This window comes from Galleria mellonella, unplaced genomic scaffold (assembly GCF_026898425.1).
Source record: "Galleria mellonella isolate WM207_F2 unplaced genomic scaffold, CSIRO_AGI_GalMel_v1 utg962, whole genome shotgun sequence".
NCBI classification, from domain to species: Eukaryota; Metazoa; Arthropoda; class Insecta; order Lepidoptera; family Pyralidae; genus Galleria; species Galleria mellonella.
The window spans coordinates 135,135-159,103 of record NW_026442180.1 but is presented as its reverse complement, the minus strand read 5'-3'; the positions used below and the strand labels follow the sequence as shown (position 1 = coordinate 159,103).

At 42.1% G+C, this 23,969-nt stretch overlaps 2 protein-coding genes across 6 annotated transcripts in view; one reads left to right on the top strand and one right to left on the bottom strand.

Moving 5' to 3' along the window:
• Window positions 1-368: 368 nt before the first annotated feature.
• LOC128202451 (MHC class II regulatory factor RFX1) lies at window positions 369-11,707 on the top strand. 3 transcript variants are annotated; one of them, XM_052902860.1, is made up of 12 exons: window positions 369-522; window positions 2,239-2,419; window positions 3,366-3,508; window positions 4,273-4,392; window positions 5,213-5,352; window positions 5,656-5,753; window positions 5,949-6,635; window positions 6,820-6,939; window positions 8,049-8,214; window positions 8,869-8,977; window positions 9,193-9,310; window positions 9,636-11,707. In XM_052902860.1, exons 1-12 carry the CDS (start codon window positions 450-452, stop codon window positions 9,637-9,639), a joined length of 1,959 nt encoding a protein of 652 aa, XP_052758820.1. In that variant the 5' UTR covers window positions 369-449; the 3' UTR covers window positions 9,640-11,707. The 3 variants fall into 3 exon arrangements, with proteins under 3 accessions (XP_052758820.1, XP_052758819.1, XP_052758821.1); XM_052902859.1 differs by having other exon boundaries at window positions 5,638-5,753; XM_052902861.1 differs by lacking the exon at window positions 6,820-6,939 and having other exon boundaries at window positions 5,638-5,753.
• A 42-nt stretch (window positions 11,708-11,749) lies between these two features.
• The window catches only part of LOC113513706 (protein crumbs), a 64,809-nt gene continuing 52,589 nt past the window's right edge, over window positions 11,750-23,969 (bottom strand). For all 3 annotated transcript variants that reach the window (XM_052902857.1, XM_052902856.1, XM_052902858.1), the window contains 4 exons: window positions 19,577-19,676; window positions 18,169-18,403; window positions 16,489-16,754; window positions 11,750-15,475 (listed from right to left, as the gene is read on the bottom strand). In XM_052902857.1, coding sequence (XP_052758817.1) covers window position 15,475; window positions 16,489-16,754; window positions 18,169-18,403; window positions 19,577-19,676 — 602 coding nt within the window. In that variant the 3' untranslated portion in view covers window positions 11,750-15,474. The remainder of the gene's footprint in view (window positions 15,476-16,488; window positions 16,755-18,168; window positions 18,404-19,576; window positions 19,677-23,969) is intronic.

Sequence of the window (23,969 nt, the reverse complement as noted above, 5' to 3'; positions counted from 1 at the left end):
TATCAGGTATCCGTTACATTTAGGCGGATTTTAAACGGATCATTTATGGTACGTTATTAAATTCTATTCAAATTAAATGTCACTCTTATATATTAAATAAATTAAATATAGAAACAATGATCGTAATGAGTTACTAATATAGTACTTTAAATGTTTAATTAATTAATTAAAATATTTTAAATCGTAAGTAACTTAAGATCCGTATCTATATCCGCGTGTCTCCGCAAGTAAACATAATAATTCGGCGCATCTCTACTGCGTATACGTATGTAACTAATTTCAGAAGGATTGGATCAGTTGACTCTAAGAGACAGCAAATAAATAAACTTATTTTTACATTTAATAAGAGTATGACCATGACCGTTTTTCCATAATTATGTTGTTGTTGCAGAGAGGAGGTGCGGAACCACGCGGTGCGCTGGAACGCGGAGTTCTCGTTCGTATGCAAGATGTGCGCCAACGCGAACACGGGCGTGCTCGAGCCCGCGCTCATGAGGGTCTCCGTGCGCAAGGAGCTCAAGGGTACGTACACCTGGCGTGGCCTGCGAACTATCACCCACAACCACTGTGTAGCTCTCTGCACTGAACTGGTACTTTACGATATTCTGGCTATCCGCCTTTACATTAACTCATGATGTTCTTTCTAATAACTGCTTGATTCGTCAAATTTGGCATATTAAATTCATTACAGTACTCGTATAGCTTTAGTTGTCGTGTCGATGTAATTTCTATTGTTGTTCCTTTCTGGCTGACAGTTATGACACTCCCTGCTATACATTCTCATTTACTGTGCTATGCTGGCTGTGTTTCGGTTTGAAGGGTGGGATATAGCGTGAATTTACAGGGTACAGAGGAATAACATCCGAGTCCAGAGGAATGGCAATGCATGGGGGGTATCATGGGCGAAACAGTATACTCTGTTATGTCCATGGTACTGCTCATGTCTATAGGCGACGGTTACCACTTTCCATCAGGTGGGCCGTCAGCTTGTTTGCCATTCTAAGTTGTATAAAAAAAGTATTTTTCTATAATGTTACCATTTTATCAGTGAAATGGTTGAGATACCTCAACTATCTAACTTGCCGGAGCAAGTTCGCTGGAGTCGGAACTCCGTCTCCAAATTTTGTAGTCGAGCTCGCAGTTGTACAAAGTTGTTGTTATAGATTCTCGGGCATTCCGCCTTAACTTTATGCTCGTAGCGCTTTTAACTTCTACTTGAAGTATGCTCACATAATGTGAAGTTTACTAGCGGGATATTACCCTGCCTTTTAGCCGGACTTTTTTAAATTTACTTAGCTAAGAAAAAAAAAACAAGAAAATGTGGGGAGTCTTCGTCAATGCAATGCAAATAAATTACCAAGGAAGGAGACAATTGCATGTTTTCGTAACAGTAAACATTCCTCTCCTTCGGCCAGCCTGTTTGAAATTACTACAAGCGTTTGCGAGCAAAGGTCATGTTAACGCAATTGCTATCATCGATACTTAAATACATTACCGCCATCATTGACAAGTCATCGGCAAATGTGTATAGGAAACGTCATCTCACTGACTAGCGATTGTGAAACTGTTCTGACCCATTTTTGTAACTGTTTAGATAATTTATCTACAGTTGTCACTCAAATTGACATTTTGTCAACTTGTCATGCTTGTTTATTGCAATTAGTACCTAGTAAAGGGAAAATTTACACCTTTAGTCAAAAATATCTTGAATGATGTACCGTCCATGAGACCTCTCTTAATTTGCAACTCCCATGCGCAAAGCTGTGAAGTTATAGTTTTCAAATATAGATTGGCTTTTGCAAAGCTCGATGCACAAATGCTAATAGCAAGTTGTACGATTTCGGAGCCTCTAGGAATGGGAAATATTAAATATCGTTTTGTTTTTAGATAATAGAAACTTCCATTATGTATGTACTTTTTATGAACGCTACTGATCATGTATATACGAGATTTGTTTGTTGGGGGAAAGGCTATGTTAGAAATGAGATTTAACTACTACCATTGCTAGCGGACCCTATGAAGTCGACCTCTGCGTTTCCTTCCTAGAAACCATCGTGGTTAATTTCGGGTGAATTAGTCACGACAGGATAATTGACTTCATCCTCCCCTGGCAGCGTTCATTGGTATGGTACCGCCAGCGTATACCAATAGCCAAGACAGGATTACCATTCCATTTACTTGCCATTTTATTTTCAACATTAAAATATAAGTTTTTTTTTTTCTCATGTTTTCACACAGGTGGACGGTCGTACCAGAAGCTGGGCTTCTGCGACGTGAACCTGGCGGAGCTGGCGGGCGCGGGCGAGGCGACGCGGCGCTGCCTGCTCGAGGGGTACGACCCGCGCCGCCGCCAGGACAACTCGGTGTTACGGCTGCGCATCAAGATGAACATGATCTCAGGCGACCCGCTCTTTAAAGTGTAAGGCAAAATCCACTGAAGTTATTCTTATTGACATGTCTTCAGCATTTGTTTTAATACCCATGATATAAGCTAAGCTAAGCTGCGACTAAGGGAATAAAGCACATTACAACGATATAAGAGAAATGCATACCTGAAAATAAAATCAAGCGGCCTGTACAGCGTGGTAATGGTAGACTGGAAAGATCCTGCACAGTGATCCATTCCTAGTTTAACGTATTTTTAATAGGAATAATTCAATAAAAATGAAAGGAAACTTCGCGTGAGCCTTTGATTTACGCTGGAAATGTACCAGTGAAGGATGGTAGTTAAAGATAAGTCAGACCAGTTTGTTTACCATGACGAATTAACCAGGAATTAACTGCGATGGTTTCCAGGGTGGAGCACATTTAGATCGATCAGATATTGCAACCTTGAGTGAGGGCGTTGATGGATTTATAATGATTATAACTTAGTTTGTAAACAATTGTCACATGGGACATTTATATCTGACACTAATTTTATTGACCAGAGGGAGACTTTGTACAAAAAGCGATTGCTTGGGTACCTCTGTCCTATTCGTGTTTCAACCGTAAAGCAGTTGTGTTTACATGGCTGTGTTTCAGTTTGAAGAGTGGGATATGGCGTGAATTTACTGGGTACAGAGGAATAAAACCTGAGTCCTCAGAAATGGCAACGCATGGGGGGTATCATGGGCGAAACAGTATACTCTGTTATGTCCATGGTACTGCTCATGTCTATAGGTGACGGTTATCATTTTGGACCGTCAGCTTGTTTGCCATTCTAAGATGTATAAAAAAAATGTAAATCACCATGTCTTGGTAATCTCTTATGGACTCCCGCGATACAGGTTCGCCTAATGCGGGCTCCAATGTACTCACATTGTAAATATCTTGTATTTAATAAATAAATAAATAAAATATTTCTGCCACTATCGCCATTCCAGTCCGGAGCGTAAGCAGGACGTACCAGAGACCAAGGGCGGCGGCGACAGCGGGTCAGAGAGCGCGGCCGGCGCCGCCGACGACGACTGCGGCTCCTCCACAGCTAGTTCCGGCTTTGGCTCGCTCACCAAGAAGAAGAACTACGGTACGGCGGCATGTTGTTTAGTAACAACAGTATGGCAATATAGAATTGGGAAGTGGAAAGATTCAAGTACTGTGGCCGATCTGGACTGACTCTGAACGGCTCCTGATTTTGCTTTCATTTTTATACAATATAAAATGGACAAACAAGCTGACAAGGGAACATGACATGACAAGGGAATCCATTCTTAAAACCTTAGAACCAGATTGGTCACACACAGTGCGGTTTCAGAGGAGTTTCTTCCCGCGAACAATCAGGTTATGAAATGATTTTCTTGCCGAGGATTTCCTTAAGGACTATAGCATGAGGTTCTTCACAAAGGGCATGATAAAGTTTCTTATTGGTAGCCAATATGCTCATGACATCCGTAGTGGTACAGGCATCCATAGACATATACAGTGACCCCGCTTACCATCAGACAGGCCGTATGCTTATTTGTCACCATATTAGTATAAAAAAACTTACCTTTTCGGAATCAAAGAACCTGACAATATCTGCCACGTCGAATAGTACTTACTATATGTATTTAACTACCTACCCTAAACTTTCAGGGTGGGAGGCAAGGGATCGTTAGTAATGCAGACTACCAGCCCCAATGCTAGATCGACCTCCACGTGGTATTAATAATAATACAATAGCCTATTTATATAATATTGTTATATACACTGACGGGGTACCAGCGAGGAGTGGAGACAGGTGTGTCGGCGTATTGTGATGAGTTCGTACTAACTACTCGTGTAACGTGTGTCGTGTCCGCGCTGTTGCAGAGGGTTGCCACTCGCAGCAGCTGTCGTCGCTGCCGTCGTATGAGATGCCGTCGCCGGACGCGGACGAGCCCCCGCCGCCGCCGCCGCCGCCGCCCGCCGCCCTCGTGGCCGAGTACACCGGTAATTTACTTATTTAATTACACGTATTCATGAAGGATTTATACTTGTATATAAAAAAAAAAATACCGAATTAATAGCGAGAAAATTAGTATAGGACTTACATACCAGAGGGAGACTGTACAAAAGTCGTTTGTTTGGCCACCTCTGTCCCATTCATGTTTTAACCGTGAAGCAGTTGTGTTTCGGTTGGAATATGGCAGTGAATTTACAGGGTACAGAGGAATAACACCTGAGTCCTCAGGAATGGCAACGCATGGGGGGTATCATGGGCGAAACAGTATCCTCTGTTATGTCCATGGTACTGCTCATGTCTATAGGCGACGGTTACCACTTTCCATCAGGTTGGCCGTCAGCCTGTGTGCCATTCTAAGCTGCATAAATAAAAAATAATTCACAATTGGCGGTGATATCTAAAGCATCTAAAAGCTAAAAGCATCAGCAGCGTAATGGTATGTACGGTGTTTTACAAATACTAAGGTCGAGTCCGATCAGGGAACTAACTCTTTTAAATCCTAGTCTTAATGTACTGGGTCGGGATCCTAGACATACGTTGTCTGATTTAGCACATGATATTTTACCTTGAGTATATATTTATTTATTGAATATATATAATAGTACCTAATAATACCATGTAATAAATGTAACACATATCGTCATAGTCGTAGAATACTGACGGATCTTCATATGTAAACTTTGTCAGATCCGTCAGTATTCTACGACTATGACGATATTATATTTTTTTGTTAATTTTGTGCCTGACATAATAAGCAGTTTGTGTAATGTAAAAAACCGAACATATCCTCATTCTTGGTGTTTGCAGGTGTATTGGTAGGCAGCGGTGGAGGCGGGGGCGGGAGTGGGGGCGGTGTCCAGACGGCGGCGTCATGCGCGACGTGGTTGCATCAGCAGCAAACACACTCCAGGAACTCTTCCAACACCTCCGGCGACATGAGCAGCAAGGTAAGCTACTGTAGTCAAATTCTGCAGAGAGAGCCACCTGACCGATGTGAGCACTTTGTTCTTTTCAATATAATTCGTATTGTACATGAAGTTGCAAACTCAGAAGACGCTTATCTTCTCCCTCAAATCATGACAGGTCCTTTTAGTCCATTTTCATTATCTATTTTTTGTCATCCGAAAAATAGATAATTTGATATTCTTTCTACATACCCAAACTGAAGAAGTTGCAAATTCAAGTCAACATGCCCTCACTACAGTATTACATACGTCGTATTCTGACCATAGGGTGATGTCGTGTTGCAGGCGTCGGGGTACGGCAGCTCAGCGTCGGCGGCGTCGGCGCACTCGCGGCAGAGCTCGGAGGGCGAGGCGGCGGACGGGCCGCGGCCGCACCACAACAGGTACGTGCGCCGCGCCTCGAGCACTCAGTGCAGTTGTACAGTCCTCACCCGCCACACTGTAACCACTTTATGTTCCGCACGTTTAACTAACTTTTCCGATTTTTTTTTTGCCACCCGACGCCGCCCCCTACTTTATTTATTTGCTTTATTAATTTATTTTTATTTTTTATTCGCCCACCCGCCACCGTCCCGCAGTGTACGCCTAGAACGGACCACGACCACCACCACCACCCTGTACGTCCCCACGCAGAACTGTAAACACGGCAATAACGCGCGAGCGCTCGCCAAGCTGTTGCTAGAGAAGACGGTGGTGAGCGAGACGTCCGACGTGTACCTGACGCCCAACACGACCCTCACGGGCCCCCCCGACGTGATCCCGCGCCACGCGCTGCAGTCGCCCTCCTCCGACGAGTACCGGACCCCCGACTCGACGCTCATGGAGAACGGACACGAGAACTCGTTCGCGATGCCCACCTACTTTGACTGCAAGAAGCGCGTCGCCGCCAGCGTCGTGGCGGCCGCCGTCCAGCCGCTCACGAATTTCCAAATATTTAAGCAGAAGTCGCTCAACACAATACCGGCTCTGCTCGAGAAGAGCAAGAAGAACGAGGAGCTGTTCACGAACTTCCCGTTTCTAACGCCGCTCGCGCACCGCAAGAGTTCGCTCGTGTCGAACGCGAACAGGCTCTCGGGCTGCATAGAAGACGAGTTCTACTGCGTGCCCTCCGACCCGGAGGTGGACACCGGGTCGACGGAGCACGTGGACGTGCGGCACAGATTCAGGAGCCTCTCGAACCGGACCCTCAACGACGAGAAGGTGGTGACGTCGACGCCGCGGGGGCCGACCGACGCGGCGCTGCGGCACAGCTACACCGCCACCAGGTGAGTGGCGCGCTCCCGCTGTCCGATCCTCGCGCTAACATGCCGCCACTAACGGGCGCGGGCACCGCCTCTACGGACTGCTAGCCTCTCATCTCGTCTCTCGTCTCTTCCTCTGTCTCTGTTTGTGCTGTCGTGGCGTCCCTTGTTGCGGTGCTAGTGTGAGCGCAGGTGTTGTGTGGTGCAGACGCGCGGAGGGCTGCGGCGGCGGAGGCGGCGGAGGCGGCGGCGGCGCGGGCGGCGGAGGCGGCGCGGACGGCTGCTCGTGCGGCGCGGGGTCGCTGCCGCGGCGGCCCAGCTCCGCGCTGTCAGTACACGCCGGCGCCCGCGCAGTAAACACCCCCGGACGTCTCGAACGCGACAGCTTTCTAATATATTAACCTTCAGCCGTCACTTTCATGCGTTTCCTTTAAAATAAAACACTCGCAGTTCCGAGACGTCTGGATACCTCGATGTTGTATCGTGTCGATGTGACGTGTAGACTCGCTTGTCGTGCGGGGCCACGTCCGCACGCCCGTGCGCTAGCGTGCGTGCGTGCGTGCGTGCGTGCGTGCGTGCGTGCGTGCGTGCGAACGTCCCCGCCCCACCGGGGGCAGTAGTGCGTTCAGCTTAACAAAAAGGTCCACTGTCACAGTTATGAACTATTTCAGTATTATTTAAAGTGGAGATAGCGTAGTTTCACAAAGGTAGATGATTTTATTTTGTCATTAATGATGTTATCCATAGCATGTCCGTTTCTGTTTTATATGTAATCATTAATAATTTTGCAGCAATCATTAAAATTGCTTCACATCACGACGCATGTCCTGTGCATTCACTGTGCAATATAATTTTAGCATGTAAATGATATTCATGAGCATGATGATATTAATTTTCTAATAATAATTATATTGAAAGAAGATAGATTTAGCCGTTAGTACGTACCGAGCGGGATTCTTCGTGAGCGGATCACAGCAACTGTAAAACGGAATATATCTTGCCGAGCTACATACACGCGAGCCTGATTTACAAGAACATTTTATATTTTATTACATATTATATTTTGTGTGATTCAAATAAATGCAAAAATAATGTGTCACGTTTACTTATATTTTTCTGTACAATTACATTACAGTAATTAATTATTCGAGATATTTTCACATGTGAATCGCTCATTTTAGTTCTCTATCTGAACACTCTATAAATAATCACGCAGAAACATTGAAAAATGTTCAATGGTTTTTGGAAGTCGGCAGATAGTTGCGACGTTGCCACACTTGGTCAAGCTAAAGCTATGAACGCTGTTAAAGTGAAGGGTACGTGCAGCACCCCGGCCCGCTCGCTACGTGACGAATGTTCTGTGTACAGTACTGTGGCATTAGAATATTAAGTATTGACAGTACGAAGTAAAGCAGCGTGCGTGTTGCGTGTGCGCAGGAACCCGTCGTCGGGCTCGCTGTCGGCGGCGACTGGCGCGGTGGGTGTGGCGGGGGTGGCGGGGGTGGCGGGGACGGCGGGCGCGGACGGCGGCTCGCTGGAACGCGCGCGCGCTGCACTCGAGCGCCGCAAGCGCACCGCGCCGCCGCCCGCCGACGACACGCAGGTACGCCGCGCCACCACACGCGTCAACAAATGAAATGACGACATATTTCACAAATATTTTAATTCAGAACGCACAGTCACGTTTCACGCCATTCGTACTTCTACCGAAAAATTATAGTTATAACATGGAAATTTCAGGATACGGAGGTAAAGCACCTTAGTTGAAAGCCAACGTATGACAGGTATCATGGGCGAAACAGTATACTCTGTTATGTCCATGGTACTATTCATGTTTATAGGCGACGGTTACCACTTTCCTACGTGTGGGCTGTCAGCTCGTTTATTATTCTAAATTACATAAAAAAATCCATACTACTTACGAGCCGATGGCCCATCTAATACGGCACTATCAACATTACAAAATACACTGGTGACACTCTACACGCGTTTTCCCGTTTCTAAGGACTCCGATGTTGCCTCACCCTTTGCTTCGAATTAATTTTTGTTTTACAAAGTAAAACCGCTATTTCAATTGTCACAAAATTAATATAAAACGAACATGAGAACACACAACACACTTTTAACGGACTCAGCGACGTAAAACAATTCAGAACTTTCTTCTTTTGGAAATCACTTAAAAATATACAAATCTTTCCAGCATAAGTATTAAACTGTAACACGTAATAAACATCTCTATGGTGCGTATGTTCCGCAGCACGTGGTGTCGTGCCGCGTGGAGAACACGCGCGTGAACCCCGACTCGCTCATCGACGAGCTGCTCGCCGCCACCGACCTCAAGCACGCCGTCGACGACTCCGCCGAGAGTGAGTGCATCTCATTCATACTACTGCTGCTGATGCACTATTGACAACCGAGGATACATCGCAACGCCCATTATATCACAAATTCGTTGCCAATATTTAAATATTATGATTCTGTATCCTCATTGTCAAATTCCACACATGAAACTGTAAATTTCTGTTATTTGTTGTATCGTTCGTGCATTATAATTAACACACGGCCCGGTGCGCGCCGGCAGGTTCCGGGCTGCAGCTGTACATCAGCCGCGACGGCACGGCGGAGCTGGGCAGCCGCCCGCGACAGCAGCTCGCGCGCCGCGACCTGCAGCGCGTCGTGCTGCACCCGCACGACAACAGGTACGCACGCACGCACGCACGCACGCACGCACCAAAATCATTTGGAAAATTAGAAATTTTTGAGGCGAATATTTCTGATATTGTGGCTTTGGAATAGCAAAGATCTGAATTTAATAAATAGACTTGTTGAGCTCAGAGTCTACCTTGCAAATTTATGTGCCAAGTTTATTCTCTTTTTAAAATAGCTCGTGTCTGTGTATATAGTGAGTTGTACTCCTCAGATATTGGTTATCTGGTTTCTCACAACCGCCGGCCCATTGAATACCAGATTATTTATTTCTATTTTGTTCTGTTCACGTGTGAAGTGTATCGTTTGCAATTGCAGGTAGCCACCGGCCTGCGAGCGCGGCGGCCGCGGCGGGACGGCGCGGGCACCGGTCGCGCGCTGCGCCAGCCTGCACACGTGACCGCCGCGTGACCGTCTTGTGACCGCCGTGTGACCGTCGTGTGACCGCCGTGTGACCGCCCGGCGACCACTGTCCCGCCAGCGCTGTGACCGGCCGGCGCCCGGTCGGATACCTATTTATTTTTGTTATACGTGTACGGGCGGGCCGTTGTGATGTTGTCGCGGACAGTATTAACGTGAGAGACTCAGTACTGCCGGCGCTCGGTCAGCTGTGCGCCCGAGTGCCGCGGCCGTCGCGTCAGTGCAATACAGCCGCGCGGCGGCCGCGACCAGTCGCGCCGGTCCCGCCGGTCCCACTGTGGATGACGACACGAGATGCATATTTATTGTTTTTACTGATGATATAAATTATGCCATAAATTGTTTTACAATTTATAACTTAATAATGTTGATCGATTATATTATTATTGGTATCCATAGCGATTCTGTAAGAATGGTTGTGTTCGTGCAATCCGAGCAGTTTTATATGATTTATAATGTTTTTAATTATTTTTATTGTAAGTAGGAAACTTTTCAATTGTTTTGTTGTGTCAAATTTCAAAACGACACGCATTGTACACGACGACTGAATGTTCCTATATTTCGCATAGCGCCTGTGCTTCCTCCCCTCTTTGTTTATACGTATTCGGCCGCTCGACCGCGCGACAGATGCGTTTTATTATTTGCGAAACGAGGATCTGTGCGCGCGACGACTACGAGACTTCGTGCTGCTCTCTGGTCACTATTTCCAGTATGTCTTGACATTTTGTTGTTTATATTATTCGATGGGTGGGAACAGGGCGACACCGCAGGCGTCCGGAGATCCGATAAATACGTGGCAACAAGCGAGCGGCTCTCCGGCCGGGTGGGGTGTCGCCGCTGCGTGCATCCGTCTGATTCTCCTTAGCAAAATAATTGTAGTACAATGAAGTGCTCACATAACTGGTGCTACGTCAGTGTGTGTACAGGGAGGCGTGTGCCGTGTGCCGTGTGCCGTGTGCGCCGTACTGCGGTCCACTTATCACGTGTACCATTTGACCGCATTAATGTTGTGTACCGTGTTACTGAGGCGGGCCGCACCCCCACGGGCCCCCGTGTGATGTTCTCGTGAATTTATGACAATTTTTAATTAATAAATTATACAACAAATATGTACTTCCGAAATCCCTCCATGTATTTTGTGTGAGAATTAGAACGTGCGATCGTTCGGCTCGGTGCCAACCGACGCGCGCGCGTGCTGCAGTGGGGCACTGGGGCACGTCGCAGCGCGTAGAGTTCCGTACGATGAGATAAATCTAAGTCATTCCTTTGCATTGGTAGCTTGAGCGTGTGGCTTGCCGTCGCTCGTGGCCGGTCGCCATCTGACCGCCATTATTATTAATATTAGCAATTTTAATGCGCATAAAGTGTGATGTCCGATTTGTAACACCAATGAGTGTTTGGTTGCGCTTGTGCACTCGGCAAAGATCCGCTTCATCTCCGTCCCTGTCGTCGTCTCGCGAACACTTCGCGATCAGTCTAATATATTTATGTAATAGAGTTAAACGGATCAAAAATTCATGTAATTATTGCAGTAAACGGTACTAAAAATATCGCATAATCTGATCGCGACGTAGTTCACGATGTGATAATTTTAATAAAAAAAAATTGAAACGTAACTCTCGATAGTGACTTGTATGAAATACTTACCTATATATTCCTGCATAGTTACAAGTATTAATGAACTATTTATTAACTTATGACTGTGTAATCAAACTATGTATTTATCGTGGACGCGTACTTATCTTCACTTTAAAACTATATATCGAGGACTGAGGTTTCGTGAGATTTTATATTTTGAAATTGGTTGCGGATAAGTGCGCGTTCACACCTAAAGGGAGGGGATGTTTGGGATGTTTGCGCGACGGCCGGTCGCCTGCTGTGTGTGAGCTGCGAGACGCGTTGTTATTGTATCATATTATCTTTATAATACAGCCTGTACAGTATTTGAATAAAGGACGTGTTTAGAACCAGTGGCTTGTTTCCTTTCTATTCATTACATTAAAACAACCAAATTAGCAATAGAAAGTCCCTTTATTGAGTCAATAGGCCAATAGGCTGGCGTGCAATAACACACGAACTAATCACATGTAGAACAAGAATTACTGTGGACGGTAACATTGCTTGCAGTGAGTTTCCGAATGCAGTTGAATACGACATAAGGCTATGTACAATTATTATATAAATTTGATCATAGTTCATTATGTAATGTCTTAATATAATATTCTATCTACTAAAATATGGGAATGTACACAATACATTTATTTTATTATTGTAAAATAACAATTTGATATAAACTGAGCTGCCGAAATATATTATTTGCAGCAACGAATACAAAAAAAAATCGAATAATAAAACTTGATTGAAAAAAAAAATACATATCACAATATTTTACACGTTTTATCACTAGCATGTGAAGAAAGCGCGAACGAGTCGAGGAGCGACCAGACGAAGAAGAAACATGGCGTGAGAATAAAATTGAAAAATGTATGGAGCAATAAATTAAGAAACATACGTACAATGATACGTTTTCAAAAGAGGGTAGGCCAATAAGTTCTTAATTACAGAACACGCAGAAAATGAATCTGTGCCCATGGATATTTCCAGTCTTTAGAAATTTTATTGCACTATCGTAAAAAAATTACTACTTCGATTTTGAGATATTTTCAATGCATTTTAGTTAAAAGTTTACCAGGAGTTTATGATAGTTTAGGAATAAAGAAGTATATTTATACACCATATAATACACCATGCACGCGTGTCACGTGTCCAGTTGTGATGGTGCGTGATATTTACACCGTACGGTCGCGCTTTCTTCAAACGTCTACAATTTATATTTTACAGATTTCATTCAATAAAAACAATACAATACAAGCCTCGCGGGCCTTGGAATGTGTGTTGAGCAACGTAAGTATAAAGCGTAAGTACAAGTTCCGTGTAAGTACTGGACAATAATACTACAGGTTGCGCAGTAAGTAGGCGCCCCCTGGTGGCCGCGCGGCGCTAGTCTCCAGGCGAGTGGATCTGCTCACTGTACTTAATACTACAATTGTTAATACGTTTACATAGTAAATGTTAACTTATTGCTAAGTGTATACAGCTCTCAAATATACAGACTTTTGGTTAAGGCACGGACGGCTCGCCGCTCCGCCGCGCCCGCGCCCCGCACCCCTCACCCCGCGCCCCGCACCCCGCCGCTACTCTACCGCCACACCGCTACTATTATATTTAACATTTCACTATTGTAATTATATCAAACTGGGAAAGTAAACGGACCAAATGATCTACTGCACAGTACAAATTACTATAATCGTTTCATTTATATATTACTAGCGTTCCGTCCCGGCTTCGCACGGGTGGACATTTTTACAACATTTTAAAAAGTGGTTATTGTGACATAACGATAATAGTTGGACATATAGTGTCGCGAAGTTTTTTGTAGTTATCGATATTTTCTTCAATATTGTAGAACGTACTTTTGTTCTATCACCAATAGTTTCCGCAGCGCACGCGACGAAAGATATTTTATAGCATTATCTTTACACCTTGAGTTACGTTACTAAAGTTTTAGTAAAGATCCCTAATCTTTTGCTAGCAATCAATATAGTCTATGTTACTCAGGGTGAATGTAGCTTTCTAACGGTGAAAGAATTTTCGAAATCAGTAGTTTTTGAGTTTATTCATTACAAACATACATACAAAAATACAAATCTCTCCTATTTATAATATTAGTGTAGATGTAGATATAAATTACTTATTTTTTAACATGAAAATACCACAACTAGCTCCGCGTTTAGTGCCAGTTTCACATTCTTATGTTAAAATTTAACGGTCTTAAAGAAAAAAAAAAGCAAGATTGTGGTCTCAAATAAACTGACTCACAGACACAGTACTATCTTTGCGAATATACAGAGAAGAATTACATAAAACGCAAACGGAGTGTCTATAGGTGCGACCAGTGTTCAATAGAATGGAACGGCAACGCATGGGGGGTATCATGGGCGAAACAGTATACTCTGTTATGTCCATGGTACTGCTCATGTCTATAGGCGACGGTTACCACTTTCCATCAGTTGGGCCGACAGCTTGTTTGCCATTCTATGTTGTATAAAAAAAAAGACCCGATTATATAAATCTTTTAGCGACGGGCCAGTGTTTTCTCACTATGAACATTTCTTGTAATTGTTTGTATTTATAATGAATTTTCTACTGTAATCTTTTAGAGTAAACACAATATGATCGTTAGAGCCTCGCCTATGTAAATATAATTTTTAATATATATATTTACAATACGCGAGTGGTGGTGGCGGGGAGGGGGGTGGGGTGTGGGGGGGGGGCGCGAGTGCGGGGCCGCTGCGGGACTGACGGGCGATAGCCGCCTTCACTACAATGTAATTTAGAATGTTGCACGCTTTTTAGTTCCACTTACACTTACATACGCTAAGAATACGAGGCGGTGGCGGGCCGACCACTATCACAGCTAACAACCGCCACAACATATAACATTTGTATATAAAAAAAATACACGCGTGTGTGTGTGGCTGGACACTTTTTAGTAAAATGTACATTACATTTATCATTAGATACCATAGATTGAACTCTAAGATAATTTTTTCGTTTACAAAAGCATGCTTTTGCCATTTTTTTAAAGTTGCAGCGTTGTTGTCACGTCACAAGTCGAACCCGCCTCGAAGTGTATGCCCTTCAGTTGCAATATATGTAAATTCATATATTTAATACAATCTACAATTAAAAAGTATGCTCGTACTTCTGAATGTTACAATCTGTATGAATGACGAAGTACCGTTTCGTTCAGCCGGTCGGCTGTCACGCTGCTTGTAATACTGTACCCTGGCGGTCTACCATGAAACGAAAATCCGAATTTTCGGGCTCAATTTCGTGTTTTTGTTCGTACCTAAATCGAGCCAGTAAATGGAGCTTAACATTTCGTACATCATAAATCGTATCCTAATAGTCCAGAGGAACGATATTTTATCATTTTTAATCATTTTAAACGACATGTATTATGTAATTTTAACATCAAATTTCTGTTTCGTTCGTGCCCGAAATTTCGGAAAATATTTCATTGTAGGCCCTCTGGTCTCTGCTAGTACCACGCTCAAAATCCTTTCACACACAAATATTTAAGGTTTTAAAAATTTCCTCATAATCTAATAAATTGTAAGTACAAAGTTTAAAAATTGCAGTTTCAGGCACAACGTTCCTCTGTCTCCGTATAATAATAATAAATAATCATGCACGTGTCATGTTTGTTAGTCATATTACATCAATCTCTAAGTACATACTATATTTTATCTAATATAAAATTGTTACTAATATATATATTTGTTTCTCGCTTCACGTCATCGTGTCAGTAGAGTGAGCGCCCGCTGTGATACATGCGTACAGTTTCACAATATTTACTTATAACGAAAACGTCTCTATTGTGAACCTTAAAACTAATTATTAAATTATGCACACACACACACATACACACACACACACATACACACACACACACACGCATACAAACACACGTCGCTATATAAAACGCAGGTACACCGTTATACGCACACGCGCAACAAACATTTGAACAATAACAAGCGTATGCACACACGCGTCCATCCACGCGCACACACACACACACCCACACAACACATACACATTTGGTTGATATGCGACGAGTCTCCTTATCTGATTCAATGTATCCGTGCCCTTGATGATGCCGAGTCTTGTGAAATCTGAAAAATAATGCGCACGTTTTAATCACATTATCGCAGGCGCGTGTTATGTTGCGGCGTATTATTTTCTTGCACTATTTGTGGATTGGTTGTTTTTATATGACAACTGTGTTCGCTGTATTATTGTACTTTACTTTTTATACATTTTGTACGTGTTTTAATTTTTATGTATTTTTTTTTTTTTGTTTTACTTTATACAAAAATCCACAGCTCTTAAAACCACAACTTACATGCTAAGTCTCTTATGAATACAGCCAATAACGGATTTTATTTATACAAACGAGAATTATAATTCCAAAGCGAGGCAGGCGAGTTAGAGTGGGTGTATGCATGTGCAAGTAATACAAGTGCATGTATGAAAGAAACCATGTATAATAATGAGTGTCCATAAAGTTAAGTTTTTGTATGTTTTGTTTGTTATATTTTTATATGTTATTTGAGCATGTTGTAATACAATTGTCTTCTATGAGTTAAGTACCTGATAATAAAGTATATTATTATTAATCATAGACGTGGGGGGAGTTGAGCCGAGGGGCAGAGTTTCTCCCAGATTTGTCTTCTAGTGCTCATTTCATGATGCTAGGGGAGGTTTTAACTATATGCAAAATTATTTAAGAGTACTTCTTTCCTCAGGAAGAATAGGATAAAAAATATTTATTTGAACATAAGTCAAATGTTACAGTTTATAGAAATGTAATTAAAACAGTTTTAAATACGTCGATGTAGTTTATAATAATGGAAACAAGTTTGAAAGTATATGACCGATAAGGCTCGTCAGACTCGGGTGCATGATAAACATTTCGTCTATGGGGAAAATTTCTCATTGCAAAATATGATATATTTTGTAGGTTTAATTTTTAGGTGTACTTTTATGAGCTGTTCGAAACTCTAGATGAATTTTCTGGATCGACAGACGGAGCAAACAAACAATAATATAAATTTTCCACGTGGCTGTGTAAGTGTCAGCGCACAGCGTGTCCGCCGAGCGTAGCGTGTATGTATACGAGTCTCACTATATGAGGCGCTCCTCCGGCGGCGGCTTGAGCGCGTGCGTGATCATCTCGGCGCGCGGGTTGCAGTACTCCTGGCCCGAGGGCGAGTACGTGCCGCGCGTGGCGCGCTTGCGCCGCGCCTGCGCGCCCAGCGCCGCCAGCGCGCCGCCCACCACCAGTAGCGCCGCCAGCGCGCCGCCCGCGCCCGCCGCCGCCGCGCCCCACCCCCGCCCGCCGCCGCCGCCGCCGCCGCCCGCCGCCTCGCCCTCCGCGCCCGCCCACGCGCCCTGCGCGACCACACGCACGATAGCAATGGAGTTCGACAGCCTTCTTGCTACCAATATAATACCATATACCCTCACGTGGTTCCCCCTGGAAACCATCGTGAACAATTCTTGTTGAATTCGTCACGGTGGGCTAACCTGACCTGCTCCATCCTCACCTATCACCCTTCACTGGTGTCCCGCCGGTGTATACCGTTAACACAAATGGGATTACCATTCCACTGTCACTCATTAAAAAAATTATAGAAATACTTAAAACTTACACATCATATAAAACACCCAAACTGATACAAATAAACATATTCGTACATACAACTGTTTCTATTGTGTGAGAACCGAATCCATTACTATGATAAAAAAAAAATTAAAGTAACATACTTTTTGAAATCTGTCCCTAAATAGTGAAAATAAATAAACAAACTCATACAAATACTTCCTAACAAAAACTGAACTGTATAAAAATAATTTTTAATTTATAAGACTATATGTACAATAATATACTAATTTGAAAAGTAAAATATACCACATTATATATAACACTGTAAACTCAAAACCCGAAAAAATTAACACTTTGCATATTGGTGTCAATTTCCATCGTAACATTAAATGTCCAAAACTTATATAAAAAAACAAATTCACTTTAAGTTGATCGTGTCTGGATACCTTTTTAATGTCCATTGCATAAAAAAACATAGCTGTTAAATTTATTTTTTTTACCATTTTTCCATTAATTTTGAACATGAATTATATCACCTTGATTTTTTTCACCAATAAAAAAAATCATGCAAAGAAGGGTTAAAACTAAATTCTCAGGAATGACAACATATAAAAAATACTATGAATTTTTCAGTACATTCTATGCTATTCACCGTAGTTACCATAATTCATCGAAACCATTTGTTAACTTGAAACTTTAGACTATTTATCTGAGGGAAGCACTGCCAAATGTTATATAATGCATTTATTGCTAAAAACCTACAAGCGATTTATTGTTATTATTTTGTAACTATTTATGTTTTTTTTTTTATACAACTTAGAATAGCAAACAAGCTGACTGCCCACCTGATGGAAAGTAGTAACCGTCGCGGTAATACACATAAGCAGTACCATGGACATAACAGAGTATACTGTTTCGCCCATGATACCCCCCATGCGTTGCCGTTCCTGAGGACTCAGGTGTTATTCCTCTGTACCCAGTAAATTCACGCCATATCCCACCTATCAAACCGAAACACAGCCATGCAAACACAACTGCTTTACGGTTGAAACACGAATGGGACAGAGGTACCCAAGCAATCGACTTTTGTACAAAGTCTCCCTCTGGTAACTGGTATGTGAATTAGATTTTAGTTTTCTTATTACAAATAAATAAATTGGAAATTCCAAGCGCATAACTACTAAAGGTAAGAGTATCGACCTGGTAGGAGCAGTTCTTGCCGGTCCAGCCGGCGGTGCAGTGGCACACGTAGTCGGTGGTGGCGGTGCAGCGCTGCTCGCAGCGGCCGCCGTGCAGGCACGGGCCCGTGCTGTTGCCGCCGTCGCCACCCTCACCAGCCTCACCAGTCTCGCCACCACCAGCGGCCGCCGCCGGCTCCAGGCACGGGTCCCTCAGCGCACACTCGTTCCCGCAGAACCCGGCCGTGCACTGGCACCTGCACGCACCTTACATCTCACACCTCGCCCACATACAGGAATCGCCAGTAGTGGGATTCATTAGTAAAAAAAACACCATCATGAAAGCGTCCATTGTAAACTCTGTAACATCTATATTCTGTCAATTTTCAAAAATAATGAAGCTGTTCTTAATATAATTAATATTTTATAAAGTACTTTGAATGTTAAGTTTATTCTTGCACTTTATATCTTATTATTGTTATCTGTGTATTGTAACACTAATTGGTTGCCTTGTATTTGTGTAGTCCATGGAGATGGGGCACTGGTGACTTGTAACACAGGCTCTTCTAAACCTATCGCAAGCACCAGTCTCTCACAAAATTGGTCTTCATATCACATTGTACCTCATGTTGTTACTTTATTCTACCTTTTGTGAAGAGAAAATAAACCATTCATTCATTCATAGTAAATTTTAACATCAAGTTTACATGTATATTGTTTGAAGCCCGTATTCCAATAATACTAATAAATGATTGGCAGACTTCGGCTATTACAAATAGTCAAAATAAAAAAAAAATCGAATTTGTAGATTATCAATGTGCTATGAAAAAGAGCATATTTGACCTTAAAAGGAGAAACAGAGTAGGAACCATAGATCTAAGGAAAACAATCAAAATAACAGATATATATGTAGTAATGAGCACACAAACAAACCCAATTAATAATAGACAATATAAATAAAAATATATATATATATAAGGAGTATTTATACAGAATGTGCATATACAAAAGGCGGCCATATCGCTAAAAGCAATCTCTTACAGACAACCTGGCATGAAGAACGGATAAGTACAGAGAGAACGGTAGATGGCGCAAGTCAGACACAGTAAATACATAGAAGGAATCGAACAAAATGCAAAATATTCTAAATATAAAAATAAGATTACAATACATAAACATACATATATAATATAAATAATAATACATAAACATAAATATACTAAATAGATCAAGATAAATCACACATAGTAAACGTCAAAGCAAATTAGAGAGATAGGTAAAGAGATTCTACCTGCCTCTTGAACGAGGCAAGAGATTGCGCTGATCTAATAGAAAGAGGTAAGTATAATGTGCATTTTGTGAATGTTTGAATGAAGACGTCATGTTATTGTGTGAGAGCGAGCCGGTGGTGCAGCGGGCGTGATACGCACGTGTAGGAGCCGTCGAGGTTGAGGCAGTCGCCGGGCCCGCAGCTCACGGCGCCGCTCGCGCACTCGTCCACGTCCACCTCGCACCGCGCGCCCGTCCACCCTGCAACCGCACACCACACACCACGCCACGCCACTTGTAATGCACTGCTCATAACAACTGCCTCCACTCAAATAATTATGTACCACATTGTCATAAGTGAGAAAGTTGATATAAACATGACAAAATATACAATATAATTTCTTTATACATCTTAGAATGGCAAACAAGCTGACGGCCCACCTGATGGAAAGTGGTAACCGTCGCCTATACACATGAGCAGTACCATGGTCATAACAGAGTATACTGTTTCGCCCATGATACCCCCCATGCGTTGCCATTCCTGAGGCATAAGGTGTTATATAAATTGACCATAAAATCTGATATTACCATAACGTATGGTCTGTGGTCCCAATTCGGTCGTTACAACTTATAGAATCAAATAACCTCTTAATAAAATAACATTAATACATATCATCATCCATATCAGCCTTTAACTGTCCACTGCTAGACATAAGCCTCCCACTTGGGAATTTTGCCAGTAGTTGCCACGCTTGGCAGGCAAATTGGCAACCGTAGTTAGGCTTTGAGAGATGTTTTAAAAAGGACACTTCTGCCCATCCCTCGCCCTCCTTTAGTCTGCTCTTACGACACCCACGGGAAAGGAAGAGGTGACCCATTCTATACCGGGACCACACGGTAATATAAATACACATTTAAGCTTAATAAAGGCCAATAAAATCAAAGACAGCTAAATACAAGTCTGTCAAATGTTTAGGAAACTACAAAACCTAATATTTTGTAAAGGACATGGAACGATATTTTATATTTTAAACCAAATTAAAGAAAATTAGAATATTAGTAATAATTTGAATTTTAATTAACAGAATTTGTAACTAAGAGAAATATTTGAGTACAGAGTGAAAATGAAATCGATTTTATGGCGTTTAACTGCTTTTGATTTTATAGGGCTCGATTCTTCTACTTTAAAAATATCATAAATTACAGTATACATTATACTAGATTACTATATTATCAAGCTATGGGACTAAGTAACGAACACCTAGACCTCAGCACAGAACACCCAAGTTTAAGCTAATTTAAAAATACATTCATGTCTCAAACCAAAACTGGCTGAACAGTACAAAGGTAATATCATAATACCAAACCACGCATGAAAGGAAAAATTGTTACTTATTTTAGGCATTTTGTTTTTTTATTTTTATTTTTTGTATATTTTTTTAAATCTTTTTTTACTGCAATAGAGTGGTTACCCCACCTGCGCTATTGGTATACACCGGCGGGGCACCAGTGAGGGATGAAAGGTGAGTATGAAGCAGGTCAATTAGCCCATCGTGACGAATTCAACAAGAATTGCTCAGGATGGTTTCCAGGGGGAACCACGTGGAGGTCGACCTAATAGGGCATATTGCTAGCAATGTCGAACTCCATTGCTAACAATCCCTCCCCCCCCCCCCCTTTATGTCTATTGTTGTTTATGTGCTGTAAGTAATGCAAATAAATTATCTATCCATCTAAACCATCAGCACCAACATTCGATACCCAAATTGGTCAAGCCCGAATATGGTTCACGCGAAGCAGCGCGCCACCGATGCGCCACGGAAGCGATCTATTATAATGAACTTGAAATAATGAGTACAGTATGACAAATGTAGAGGCACCGATTACCGCAGCACGACCGCGGTGACTGCTCGCGGTCGCTCCTGACTCATACGCTGTGGCTACATACAGTACGTAACATTCATTGATACAATTATAGTAGTTATTATTATTATATTAATATTTTTTTTATACAATAGCAAAACAAGCCGAGGGACCACATAGTAATCGTTACCTATACATACGAACAGAACATGTATAGGACGTCACAGAATATACTGTGACGCCCTTGGTACTTCTCATTTATTGTATTTCCTATTTTTTTTATACAACTTAGAATGGCAAACAAGCTGACGGCCCACCTGATGGAAAGTGGTAACCGTCGCCTATAGACATGAGCAGTGCCATGGACATAACAGAGTATACTGTTTCGCTCATGAAACCCCCCATGCGTTGCCATTCTTGAGGACTCGGGTGTTATTCCTCTGTACCCTATAAATTCACGCCATATCTCACCCTTCAAACCGAAACACAGCCATGCAAACACAACTGCTTCACGGTTGAAACACGGGACAGAGGTTCCCAAGCAATCGACTTTTGTAAAGTCTCCCTCTGGTTGCTTTGTTGCAGTGTATCATTAAATAAATTATGTGTTTGTATGTACTGAATATTATACACTGTAAATTAGTTTTAAAGTTTCTTGTGTATTAATCAAGGGCACGGGCATCTGTGTATGTATCATTTTACATTTGAATCTAATAATCGCCGTTCTAGAACGTATAAGAAATCTATTTTCAACTACCTTTATATACATATATATATATATATATATATATATATATATATATATATATATATATATATATATATATATATATATATATATATATATATATATATATATATATATATATATATATATATATATAATATATATATATATATATATGTCACAGTTGTAGTATTGATAACATACGTCTTTGTCACTTCACGTTACATGTACACACTATTAACCTGTGTAAAATACCTAGAATCAAATATCTTTGTTTGGACGTCTACGTTACTTGAAGATCCTCTCATTACATTTACTGGTACCTTCAAATCAAGGCATTGTTTTTGGAGAATCTGTGGTTATTAGCAAGCGATATCATCACTAGTAGAAGTTCCCAAAGAGGGTTGACGTCAGGCAGGCGGCCGCTCGTAAAACTATAAGCCAAATCCTTTAGTAATATGGATAAAATATATATTACGCCGACCACAAATAATAATTGAGATAAGGCTAGGGAGATGATGATTATCACTTTAGTAAAAGTGGCGCCCTCTAGAGAGACCTTATGCTACCTTCTTCGCTGTGTCTACGCTGCCTTCGAAAACAGATAAAATATTAACAAGGTTAATCTATATATATACATATATATATTTATGTATTTCTATTAGTTTATTTTTAATTGCATCTTGATTAATAAGTAAAACTTAGCTAAAACAGTCACTCGTAGAGACATGACATGAGATTGGTTTTGCACTTCAAACTGTGAGCGTCAGTACCTAGTAGGGCGAGGAGCAGCCACGTCAGCAGCATGTCGCGCTTAGACCGGCACGTGACCAGGCGGCGGGTCATCGGCTGCCCACCATCACCGAGCACACCGCGGCACACATCACCACTGCGATAAGCGCATCCACGTACCACCACGCACTCTTTCAATGGAACAACACCAATAAATAGTCCGTTCCGCGATGCCCGGTGCCCTCGATACCGCGTGCCAGTGAATCACAAACTGTGCCATACTCCGTTCGGCTGTTCGTTATCGCGTGACGTCACCCGCGCGTCACCGCCGCGCCGCAGGCCGCGGTGGGCTCGTGTTCAATGTATTCATATGTGACTACTATACTATGTGACACTTGTACGAGTGTTTGTTTTATTCATTGGTATCGAGCCTCGGTTGTCAATCAATTCTTTAATTTATTCGACATAAATACATGACAATTAATTTAAATAGAAATTGTGAGTTTTTCATAATACATATTAGTTCTTTTTTCTGTTATACACGTTATAAAACTAGCAGTTTATTTTTTTTAATAAAATACACCCCATGTACGATAATATAGCTTGATGATACCTACAGATGAGAGAGTTTTGTAAAATGGCTCAAGTATTCGTTAACTTTATCCATTACAAACACATATCCAATCTTTCTTCTTTATATTAGTTTCGAGCTGGACATGCTTTTTCCTCGTCAATGTTCATTGTACACTAACAATATACGACAGTATAATCAATATTTTCCTTTTTTTCTTATACAACTTAGAATGGCAAACAAGCTGACGGCCCACCTGATGGAAAGTGGTAACCGTCGCCTATACACATGAGCAGTACCATGGACATAACAGAGTATACTGTTTCGCCCATGATACTCCCCATGCGTTGCCGTTCCTGAGGACTCAGATGTTATTCCTCTGTACCCAGTAAATTCACGCCATATCCCACCCTTCAAACCGAAACACAGCCATGCAAACACAGCTGCTTCACGGTTGAAACACGAATGGGACAGAGTTACCCAAGCAATCGACTTTTGTACAAAGTCTCCCTCTGATTAAATGATATTCCAGTTTTTATCATGTTTCATTATTGATATAATAAATCGACTGTTCAAATTAAACGTGAAAATAATGTATTCGTTTACTAGTTTTTCTTTTCACAATTGATTAACTGACAAACAGTTGTTCGCCATTTTTTAA